Genomic DNA, 12,500 nt, shown 5'->3' on the forward strand with positions numbered 1-12,500 from the left:
CCTCCTTCTTATCCTCCTTCTCGTCCTCCCTCTCTCTTTAACCTCTCTCTCCTCCTGCTAGTGTCTTAACAGGCAGGTAGTTATGTCAGTGTTATGTGTGTGATGTGTGTGTGTGCGTGTGCGCGCCGTGCGTATGTTTGTGTGTGTTTGTGCGTGCGTGTGTGTGTGTGTGTCCGTGTGTGTGTGTGTGTGTGTGTATGTGTGTGCGTGCGTGTGTGTGCTCTGATCTAGACAGACTGTTATAATATTCTTGTGCACTAGGAGGGGTGGGTAAGGTTGTCTGTCTGACTCAGAGAGACCACGTCTCGTGTTATCAGACTGTTTCCCCTTTTCCACAAGATATGAGAAACATCAGATTGTTATTGTTTGCAATAAAAACAATACAAACAAATCCCAAGAGAGACAGACAGAGGTTTAGCTGGCCGCATGTTTAATATTTGTTCAAGGTTCAGGGTGATTTAAAGGGGTAGTGTGCTATGTCTTAAATCAATCAGAAACATAGAGACCATATTTTCATTGATCGCTCAAATATTGAGCTAGATCGAAATTACCATGCCCTGGCCACTTCCATTGTAAAGAAATTTGAGTCGTATGAAAATGAAATGAAATGAAAATCTCAATCTAGCTCAATATTATTATTATGCCCTCTATGTTTCAGAATGATGTTAGACATATCAGAAATAGGGTAATTTGTCCAAAATAGCACACTATCCCTTTAATTATTTGTCGTATTTACTAATACGGGCATCATGAAATGCTTACCTGAGAGGCTTTCAGCTTTTTTAAAGCAGAAATACAGTATGCAGACACCGAGACATTCTGCAATCCAGGTGCTTTGGTCCGAGGGAGACCTGAGTAATGCCTGTTCCCAGGGAGGTCAGTACACAGCCCAGTGGCAGCTCTAAGACTGCTGATGCTGTGAGCACTAGTGCACCACAGGACCACAGTAACAGTATACTTCATCACTTACAAATACATTACATTCTCTCTCTCTCTCTCTCTCTCTCTCTCTCTCTGTCTCTCTCCTCTCTCTGTCTTCCCTCTCTCCTCACTCCTGTCTCCTTTCTCTCTTTCCTCCTTTCTCATCTCATCACGTTCTTGTTTCTCTCTCTCTCTCCTCCTCTCTCTCTCCCTCCTCGTTCTAACTCGTCGTCTTCTCTCTCTCTCCCCCCCTCCCCCCCCAGGGCATGTGTGGGGGCCAGGGATCCGTACTGTGGCTGGGACATGGTGCTGAGGAAGTGCACCACCCTGGAGGAGAGCCTGAGCATGAGCCAGTGGGAGCAGAGCATCACCAAATGCCCAGTGAGTGCCCCTGTTCTCAAGGCTGGTCCAACTCAGACTCCATCTCTCTAGCCAACGGTTCGGGATGTTGCAGTGCACATGGGGGGGGGGGGGGGGGGTATATTTCAAGAGTTGGGAAAACATTACTTTTGTATTCCGTGCAGGACAATGTATTGTATTCCACTAGAGATCCTCCTAGGTTACACACACACACGCATACACACACACACACACGCGTGCGTGCACACACACACACACATACACCATCATCATACATAAATGAAGTCTCCGACGTAACATCAGGCGAGGCACGGATGTCAATGCCCGGGCTAATCGGCAGAGCTAATCAGTCACACCCCGTATGACGCAACCTACCAGCTGACTGTCAGCTGTCATAGCATTGGTTAAGCTCGCAGAGCGCATGTATTTAAGCTGTCAAAACATGTCATCGTTCGCTCTTGCCATTACTGCTAATCGCTCGTATCTGCGTGCTCACTCCACCTCGTCCCCTGCTCCGCCTGTGTTCTGTCGATGTCATCTCTGTTGTCATCGTTGCTCTCTGTTCCAGGGGTATTGCTGCATTCTTCTTGTATTCAACTATGCGTCGGCTAGTGGAAGCCGGGGAATTACACTAGCTTAGTCTCTGTGGCTCTCCTTGGTGATCGTGGGCCGAAACATCTCCGAAGGGCCATCCAGCGGTCCCTCCGGTCACCATGGAGGCAGAGACACTAGGCTGTATCTCCTTCGGACTCCACGAATGTACAGCAGTCCCCCTGTGGCTCTCTTTGACGGTCTTAGTGGGCTGAGTTACCTCCGAGCGTCTTCCCGATCGCGGCCCACTCTGATCATCATAGAGGCAGGGGGCTAGATGCCGTTCCCTCTTCCGGCCCTCTGGGCCAAGCAGCCCAGAGGGGAGGAACATCTAGATTGCCGCTTTCCACATGCGTGGAAGGCAGGGGGCCCCCCGAACAGATCACACCGCCAAAATTCATATGCGTAAAAAATTAATATGCTGTATATATTGTTGCATGCTAATAAATGGGTCAATTTTGACTAAAGTGATCTCGACTGAAATACATCATACAAACACACCACTCATGCATGTATACAAAAATGCATACATACATACATACATACATACCTACCTACCTACCTACCTACCTACCTACCTACCTACCTACCTACCTACCTACCTACCTACCTACCTACCTACCTACCAGTGGTGGAACATTGACAAGTGGACGGGTTTTAAGAACTTTAGACAGATTCGATAGAAGGATAGCGTTGATTGACGGGTGGATGTCATGAGATTATTGGCCTAAAATCTAAGGTACCTGTTGTCGTCATTGCACGTGACCTACCGTTTTCCAGGAAGTAAGAATATACTTTGATATAAGATTACAACAAAAGTTGAATTTTCTAAATTTTTTGGCATACATCGTTGAATAGGTGAACACTATGACCAATTATGTGAACCAAAATGGGACAGAATGCTTTTTTCATTTCAGTGCGACTTTAAAGTGGATTTACAGTCAATTTTAGCAGATGAAAGCAGCCAGTGGAACTGTCGTGTTCAGACGGCTCTAGCTGAAAAAGTATTTATGTCAGCTTGGATATTTAGATGGCTAGAATCAAGACAAATAGACAAACAGTTTGATGTATAATATGTCCCATAATACTTTCGGATGTATTATAATATGGAGCTACGAACACACAAAAAGTCTCCAATGGCACAGGGAAGAGACAGACAGACATCAACGCCGACTCAATCGGCCTTCACTGTGGTAAATCTGGAATCTGGAATGTGATTAGACTAACAAAATGTCAATATCTGAATCCTGTTCAGACAGGGCCGGAGTACTGTCCACCCTTGCGGTAATTTCTCAGCGTTTTGGCCAATCACAAATTAGCAAGAAAAAAATAAGAAAAAAAAAGACATTGATTTAAGAGAAAAGAACCCACCCTAAGGGAGGCTAGCCTCCCTTCCATAGATATCTATGGGTCCTCCAGCTGCATGTTATATATGTCACTGTTGGAGCTTTAGAATTTCAATAATGGGTTTTTATCCATAGGGAAAACCTGCTTTATGAACAAAACTGAGATAATATTAATTATGAATAAATAAATTCATTTATTTATATTTTAATCCCTCTCTTCTCTCCAAAAACTGAGGAGGACTGTCCTCCCCTGCCTCAATGGACGAGCCTCCACTGATACATACATACATACATACATACATACATACATACATACATACATACATACATACATACATACATACATACATACATACATACATACATACATACATACATACACTGTATGAACCACACTCCTCCCCAAGCAAAGCACCCTCCCTGGGAATGACAGAGAAACACTAACTCAGTTCTCCAGTCTCTGTCTGATCATTAGCAGGTTCTCCACACTCCTCCCATTCATCCCCCTCGCCCCGGGGAGGGGGGGTGGGGGGGGGTATCAGGGAGGGGATCGGTTTCACGGTGACACGGCCAACTGGAAGAGTAATTGTTCCGTGTCTGATAGACATCCATTCTGGGACAGTGGGCAGCGTTGGCGGTGTTGAATGCTGCTGCTGCCTTTCATGTGGTTTCGTGTTCAACAGGTTATTTGGCGCGACCAGGCGCCCCATGGCATCTGTGAAGGTGGCCTTGACAGAGAGCTAGCCAGCGCACGCGCTCACACACACAGATACAGTACACACACTCTAAACATGCACGTGCTCCGAGCATGACTCACATTCCCTTTGAAGCTCACCATCGACCCAAGCGGTAGTTTCACTATTATAAACTCAAAGACTTAACAGATGTCGCTCAGACTGTGCTGCGGCACACACAAGGTTTATTTCCATTTTCTCTCTAGAACACAGAGAGAGACGCTCTGTTTACTTACTTCACCTTCATCTGGACCGGTCAGGGTCTGTGAGAATGACAATAAACGGTCTGTGAGAAGAGCCGCCTGCTGGTGAGGGACAGTAGCAAGGACAGCAGCCTCCTCTCTGGACAGATGAGCAGCAGTGAATCAGTTCTTTATTATGGGGCTCTGTCACGACTTCTAAAAACCTCGTCTGGCAAACCCTGATGCACTTAGCCGAGATGTGAGGCCAAAGCTCAGCACGTCCGTTACGGAGATGGGCTACTGCCACTGAGGACAGAGAGGAGTGAGTGTGAAAAGGGTTATAGCGAGATTTTTTGAAACTCCATCTAGCTGAAACTTGGTAAATGCATAGTCATGATTTCTACCTAGCCTGTTTTTGTTGTAGATGACTTACATGGGAAGATGGAGAAAATGTAATGCAGCCTGTAGTATTAAAAACAGTATTATAAACGTGTCATATCCCACATACAGTACACAAGACAATATATTTTCCGCATCATAAATGTGCGAGGAAGTGGGGACTTAATGATGTTTAAGATTTTTTATGACGTAGGAGACATACAGTTGTATGAGATTCTTGTATATCCTGTTTCATATGGTATAGTGTTTTCATACTGGTTAAGTCTCAGGGGAGAGGTCCAGGTGTTGGGCAGTACACTGTGCAGTGTGTGTGGGTCAACTGGAGACCCAGTGTATTCACAAACACCATCTGGTTCTCGAGACTGGAAATAAGCAAAAAGGGAATGTTTTTTTTCTTACGGTTTCAACTAAAGTAATGTGGACCTGAACAGTCTCATCGTGTTTTTGTTAAGGTTTCAGGACTTGACCGTCTTACTCACTGGATGTGTTTGTTCAACTGATGTAAAATGGAAGTCAGTGTGTGATGGTTGTTCTCCCTCTCTGTTGAAATGGTTGGAAGCCCAATCTGAGAAAAAAATACGATTTGCCAGAACAACGGCAGAGTCAGCTGTTATAATCCCCCTGTGTCCATGAAATGAGAAATGATTCTTGCTGTGACGCTTGGTTTTATGAAACACAGAGGCTTTTCATCCGCACACAAAATCTGATTTATCAAGCCGGTCTCCCTCGGTAACCTGCTGTCACTCTTTTTGTGCGTCTCTCTACTCCATTCACTTACTTAAATTACACTTTGTTCATTCTTTCCTGTTTTTAATAAAAACTGAATGATAGTAGCTGATGGAAAAGAGATGCTGTATTGCTGTATTTCTCCAGCTGTCTGCTGCCGACGCAGGAATATATCTCCCTTGGCAAAGCTTTCCAATTTAGACCCATGGCAGGATTCTATTACCTGGGTACTCAGGGCAGATGCTGTTTCTACCTCTGCAAAGCCAAGTCACCAAGTGAGCTCGGCCCTCTTGTAAACAAGATGCTCTCTGCATTTTTGAATTACCCTGAAATATAGACGCTATGTGTCTCATATCACCTGTGGTTTGGAATTTCACACCGTTTCTTTTCATATTGGTTGCTGGATGGATGGATAATGGTGGATATTCTCTTTTATGGATGCTTTGTTTTCTGTGTGTGTGTGTGTGTGTGTGTGTGTGTGTGTGTGCGTGTGTGTGTGTGTGTGTGTGTGTGTGTGTGTGTGTGTGTGTGTGGATTGTTTTAACATATATACCCCCTCCCTCGTGTTTGTGTGTGTGTATTATTTTAAAGGACCATACTGGTCTAAATATGATTAGATCTCCTAAAACTAGCCACCCAACGTATATCACATTACCGCAATCCATTTTCCGAAGTAAAGCTGATGTTAAAAGATATTTGCGTTTTCGTGTTTTACTTACATTTCAAAAGTTGAACGTGATGGCTTCAAAACCTATTTTTGTGTGTGGCTGTAAGCCAGCGCACCAATGATAGCAAATGTCTGGTTGTCACTCCCTCCCTCCCTCCCTCCCTGGCTTCCTCCATCCTGTTGTTGACCTGCAGTTCTATGTTGCTACCACAAGAGGCAGTGGTCCCTGAACCTGCAGTTCTATGTTGCTACCACAAGAGGCAGATAGACTGCATTTACCGTTTTCGGCCACGGGAGGGCAGCAACAGGCTTAGATAGACTGTGTTCCTTGTTGAGCGTAGTTCTAGCAGTACAGTAGGACCCCACTCATCCGAACTTCAGAGATCCGAACCTCCCGGTCTACCGGACAGGCTTAAAAAACGTTTGTTTTTTTTAGCCTGCTATCTGGTTACTGGTGGGATTTTCATTACAGTACTGTATCCTACTGTGAAAAAAAACAGAACTGTATGTAGACCTATATGTTGCCTGTAGGCTGTAGCCTACTGTCACGTTTAATTTCTTTGTTACTCTTATGTCGAGCGCAAAACGCAAACGAGTCTGCTGCGCGAGAGCTGCATTCCTTGGTAGCCAGAAAGCGCGTCAGCAACCTGAAGCAGCATCGAGTCATTTTTCGTTCCCAGTTAATGGACTTCAGGAACACAGACGTGTTGTGGGCATGTAGATTCGCCTACAAGACCTACTGTATTTGTTAAATAATAGCCTACAGCCCACATTAGCCTACATCTGTTGACTTAGAGACACGACAACTTGTCTGTCATTTCATTTATTTATTTATTGATTATCATTTGCTCTAATTGTTCTAATGTTGGGTTGTTTTTAGGCTATACCATTTTGTTCTGTGAATACAGTAGCCTATCGATGCAGCGTAGGCCTCATTTGAGAATAAAGTACTGTATTTGATCAAAGCACGCACTCAAGTGGAAATTCGGTTATTTTATTATAGGCCACTGTAGGTCTTTTATAGGCTAGGCTATATGAGTTTAGTTGGCTATTTGATTGCAATTTTGATGCATTTTCACAAGTAATTAAGGGTATTTATTGGTCTATTATGAGTCTTTATGAAACAAGTATACCACTTATTGAATTTGGTCTATTTTAACATAAGTTTCAGTCATCCGGACATTTTAGAGATACGAACGACCTTCGGTCCCGTTGGGTTCGGATAAGTGGGGTCCTACTGTACTTATAACAAACACCTACTGCTAAATCACCTCAACTTCCATACAACACCTCCACAGCTACTGCTCGGCCCCGGAGTGGGCTATAGACACACGGTCTCCAATGAGGGGTGCATGGGGATGGCCTGGCAATCACTGACCTGCCCCCCACAACCTCTGACCTTAGGGGGCGGAGTCTCGCCACTATCCACGCCACGGTCCCCACATCTCAGCCCCTGAGTTGGCTAAAGACACAGTTTTCACAGTTGGGTGCATGCGGGTGGCCCGGAGAGCAGTACACTGTCCTCGAGGGGACAGGGGAAACCTCCCCTGCGCGCTCGTGGGGGCGGAGTCTCGTCACCACGCCAATATCCACACCAAAGACCCCACAACTAAGCCCTTGAGTGAGGTAGAGACACACAATCTTCACTGGTGGGTGAATGGAGATTGCCTGGAGGTCACTGTACTGTCCGCGAACGACTGTGACCCAAATGGGCGGAGTCTCGCCACCACGCCACTATCCATGCCACAGACCCTACAACTAAGCCCCTGAATGAGCTAGAGACACACGGTCTTCACTGGGGGGTGCATAGAGATTGTCCGGAGGCCAATGCAGTGTCGTCGACCAACTCAGGTCCGAGGGGGTGGAGTCTTGCCACTACGCCACTATCCACGCCATGGACCACAGAACTCAGCCCAAGTAGGCTAGAGACACACCGTCTTCTCCGGTGGGTAGCCTGGAGAGGGATACACTGCCCCCAACTGGCTATAACCCAAGGGGGTGGAGCATCGCCACCACGCCACTATTCACGCCACGGAATCCACAACTCAGTCCTTGAGTGGGCTAGAGGCACACGGTCTTCAATGGGGGGTGCATGGAGATTGCCAGGAGGTCACTGCACTGCTCCCGACCTGCTCTGACCTTGGGGGCAGAGTCTCGCCACCACGCCACTATCCAAGCTACGGACCCCACAACTCAGCCCTTGAGTAAGCTAGAGACACACAGTCATCACCGGTGGGTGCAGAGATTGCCCGGAGGTCAGTGACGTGTACACGATCAACTCTGACCTGAGGGGGCGGAGTCTCGCCACCACGCCACTATCCACGCCACAAACACCACAACTCAGCCCCTGAGTGGGCTAGAGACCCACGGTCTTCACCCGTGGGTGCATGGAGATTGCCCGGAGGTCACTGTACTGTCCCCAACCAGCTCTGACCAAAGGGGGCGGAGTCTCAACCACGCCACTATGCACGCTATGGACCCTGAAACTTAGCCCTTGAGTGGGCTAGAGACACATGGTCTTCACCGGTGGGTGCATGGAGATTGCCCGGAGGTCACTATACTGTCCCCAACCAGCTCTCCGCCCCTGGTTATCTGGGTTTATCTCTTACCTTTGTCCAGAAACAGAAGTTGAACCAATTGCAGCAAAAGCTAACGTTACAGGAAACATCAGTGTAACTGCTTTAGCCACTGACCGCTACCATTAATATTATGGCAGCTGCTGCTACTGTAGTTGTTGTGAGCTCATGAGCTAACTGGCTATCCCACTTTTATTATGCTGGATTAGCATTGGAAGCATTGGAACTGATGTGTCCAGGTGACAAGACCTATCATAATTTATCAGACATTATTTCATGTCATTTCAATTCACAGCTATTTCAGTGGCATGACTAGCTTCCGTCCTACCAGTCCTGAACAGAAACAAGCCAGCCACGCACATACAGTAAGCCAGGTGGACCTAGCCTGGTTAAATTGTTCCCTCGTTGCGCTGACAACTCGCCCCGGTTAGTTTCAAATAATTTTAAGTAGCTATTATTTTTGTTTTAACCGTTAAAACGCGAAAATGAAAAGATCTTTTAACGTGAGCTTTGCTTCGGAAAATTGATTGCGTTAAGGTGATATACGTTGGGTGACTAGTTTAAGGAGATCAAATCATATTTAGACCAGTATGGTCCTTTAACATATATATTCCCCCTCCTGTGAATGATAGACACATGCTGTCTCTTTATATATCCCGTTGTCTCTCATCTCTGATATCCATCTCTCCATGGATTAATCAACACCCCGGGCTGCCTACTATTCTGGGTGTTGATAATATCATAGTGCTTGATGTAAATTACTTTCTGTTCCTGGTCTGACGGTGTCGCCCCTCTGTGTGGTCACCAGGTGCGTAACGTTACTGTGGACGGGGGCTTCGGCGTCTGGTCGGGCTGGGGGGCCTGTAGCCATAACGACGGGGGCATTGCTGGTTCCTGCTTGTGTCGGACGCGAGCCTGTGATAGCCCTGCCCCTCAGTGTGGAGGTCAGCAGTGTCATGGGATCAGTGTTGAGGTCGCTAACTGCTCCAGGTATCTGTCCGTCCATCCATCCATCCAACCATCCATCCATTATTGATCTATCTATCTATCTATCTATCTATCGATCTATCGATCTATCGATCTATCGATCTATCGATCTATCGATCTATCTATCAATTCTGCCATCTATCTAGCTATCAGTTCATCCAACTTTCCTATCCATCTATCAATCTTTCCAGTCCATCTGTCCTTCCATCTATCCGTCCATCCAACCATGTTTCCCATCCATCCATCCATCCATCCATCCATTCATCCATCCATCCATCCATCCATCCATCCATCCATCCATCCATCCATCCATCCATCCATGTAGTGCTGGGTGTGTGCCCCTGGTGACCTGTGGTGTGTGTGTGTGTGTGTGTGTGTGTGTGTGTGTGTGTGTGTGTGTGTGTGTGTGTGTGTAGGAACGGGGCGTGGACCCCCTGGACCTCCTGGTCCCCCTGCAGCACCAGCTGTGGCATCGGCTTCCAGGTCCGCCAGCGATCCTGCAGCAACCCCACCCCTCGCCACGGGGGGCGCGTCTGCGTGGGGCAGAACCGCGAGGAGAGGTAGGACACACACATACACACACACACACACGTGTAATATCTATGAGAGCAAGAATGGGACACCAACATACACATATTGATTGAATTGATTGATTGAAACCTTTATTTATACTCAGGTGAGCTCTGAGGTGAGGCCACCTCATTTGCAGAGCTGCTGAGTGTACAACATAATAGAACAACAAAACAACAAGACAATGTACAGTGCACACATATCTACACACAGGCACAATTGTGAGGAGAAATACATATTAATCTTAATAATAATAATCATAATAATAATAACAACAAGAATAATAATACGTATCATTATTATTATTATTATTATTATATATTATTCATAGTGATTCTTCTTATAATAATAATAATAATAATAATAACAACAATACACTGATGTCACACGTGCAGCAGACACTGCGTCTATCACTGCATAATAGCACCCACACTCAGGGTGCAAGATTTAAAAAGCGTGCGGAAATAATTTGTGTTTTTGGGTGAATTTTTGCAGTTTAAAATCAGGACACAGCACACTACCAGTTGCCACTCAAGCGGTGTAAAATTAAACTTAACGGTAGCGTTCTTTCAAGGACTTTCAAAATAAAAGTAAAGGAAAACAAATCTACTTTTTTTTTTACTCACTTAGCATTGGTCCGAATGATATACTGTATACTGAAGTATGAAGTATATTGAATCTGATATACTGAATAGCTTATATTTGGAGGACCTGTTCATCAGTTAAGGACAACCTTAATCTAAATGTATGCAAGCAGACCATGAAAACGTGTTTATCTGAGACGAGGCGAGGGGGGGGGGGGGCTTCCAAGTCCAGTGTTAATTTGGAAGAAACCAAATCCACTGAGAAAGATGGTGTTTGGCTTTTTGAAAGAGGTTATGGTGGCTTTTCGAGGTGGTCTATGACATAATTAAAATAATACATTCAGCTCAGTAGAGGAAATAATCATAGCTCCGCATTGTAAAATGTAATGGTAAACAAACCGAAATGTAAAAAAAATAAAAATAACACCCCCAAATCTGAGGGGGCACGTGCCCCCTCAAGTACTAGGCATGATGCTTCTGCACACTCCATCATCTTATAACTGCGCTTGGTGAAGCATGACTACTCTCTCTTTTTTTATCGATTCGGTCTACCATTGTGACACCCAATTAAGAATGAGTGGGATGTCTGGGTTTGGTAATTATCTGGGTTACACACACACACGCACGCACGCACACACAAACACACACACACACGCCTGCCAGATTTCTGAAACTCGGAAGGCTTGGAGTGTAATAATCACCGGTAAAATAATATTTAATAATTTGTTTGTGTGGTTCTAAAGCAACACCCAAAGCCTTCGGAAAATTCGCTTTTGCAAAAATGAAAGGGATAAGACAGAAAGAGACATGAAACAGCGCAGGGGGTGAAAGGTCAAGGTGAAGTATCTCCCGCACAACTTTTTTTAAATGAAACTTCACTTACAGGCATTAATGAGGCCGCTTCACACAGAATCCTCGGTGTCTGGAAGTTTCATCCGTCTATATCAGGGGTGCCCACACCTTTTCAGCTTGGGAGCTACTTTTAAAATGACCAAGTCCAAATGATCTACCTACATTAAAAATGCTAAACATATTTTTATATATATATATACACTGAGTATATCTTATGTTGGTATACCTTGCATACCTGCATGAACCCGTATGGCACAATACAACACAACATTTTTGGTCATTAGCCTACCTTACTCTGATGACTTGCACTGAATGGAATCAGCCAGGGTTGCATAGTCCGGGCAGTAGCTGCTGGTAGCCATCCTCAAGCAGGCCTCCAAATGATCATCAGTCATGGTGGAACGGTATTTGGACTTAATAATCTTCATGTGGGAAAAGGCTGACTCACATAAATAAGTGGAGCCAAATAATGCAGTCAAGAAGGTAGCACATTTCCTCATGTTTGGGTACTTTTCCTCTGTGAGTAAGTTCCAGAACTGTCCATGAGCCCTGGCCTTCAGCTGAATGTCAGCTTGTAGTGTCAACATCTCGTCCTCCACTCCAGACGGGTTCAGGTGAAACAGCGTTGCGATTTTTGATGCGAGTGAATCAACCTCAACATCTTCCTGAAATGGGTAGCACATAAATGTAGCGACTGGCTCGAGTACAGCAAAGTCTTGAAAGCGTTTGTCAAACTCTGATACAATTGTCCCAATCTGCTCTGCGAAACGCGCACTGTCAAGTTGCGCACAAGCCTTCTTTTGCATCTCCAACTCTGACGCAAGGTTTTGGAAGTTCGCCAAATCATGGCGCTGCAGTTTTGAGGACACATGTTGCAATTTTCGTTTGAAAGCATTAACTGAGCTAATCATATTGACCACGGTTTTGTCTTTTCCTTGCAGCTCTAAATTAAGATCATTCAACATGTTGGTCAGATCGGTTAAAAATGCCAAGTCTAGCAGCCAC

General features: G+C 45.4%; 1 protein-coding gene across 1 annotated transcript in view; it reads left to right on the forward strand.

Moving 5' to 3' along the window:
- The window catches only part of sema5a (sema domain, seven thrombospondin repeats (type 1 and type 1-like), transmembrane domain (TM) and short cytoplasmic domain, (semaphorin) 5A), a 176,973-nt gene that overhangs the window by 109,340 nt on the left and 55,133 nt on the right, over positions 1 to 12,500 (forward strand). The window contains exons 12-14 of the mRNA XM_084458537.1: positions 1,185 to 1,302; positions 9,311 to 9,492; positions 9,906 to 10,049. Coding sequence (XP_084314663.1) covers positions 1,185 to 1,302; positions 9,311 to 9,492; positions 9,906 to 10,049 — 444 coding nt within the window. The remainder of the gene's footprint in view (positions 1 to 1,184; positions 1,303 to 9,310; positions 9,493 to 9,905; positions 10,050 to 12,500) is intronic.

Source organism: Borostomias antarcticus (genome assembly GCF_949987555.1).
Source record: "Borostomias antarcticus genome assembly, chromosome: 2".
Lineage (NCBI taxonomy): Eukaryota > Metazoa > Chordata > Actinopteri > Stomiiformes > Stomiidae > Borostomias > Borostomias antarcticus.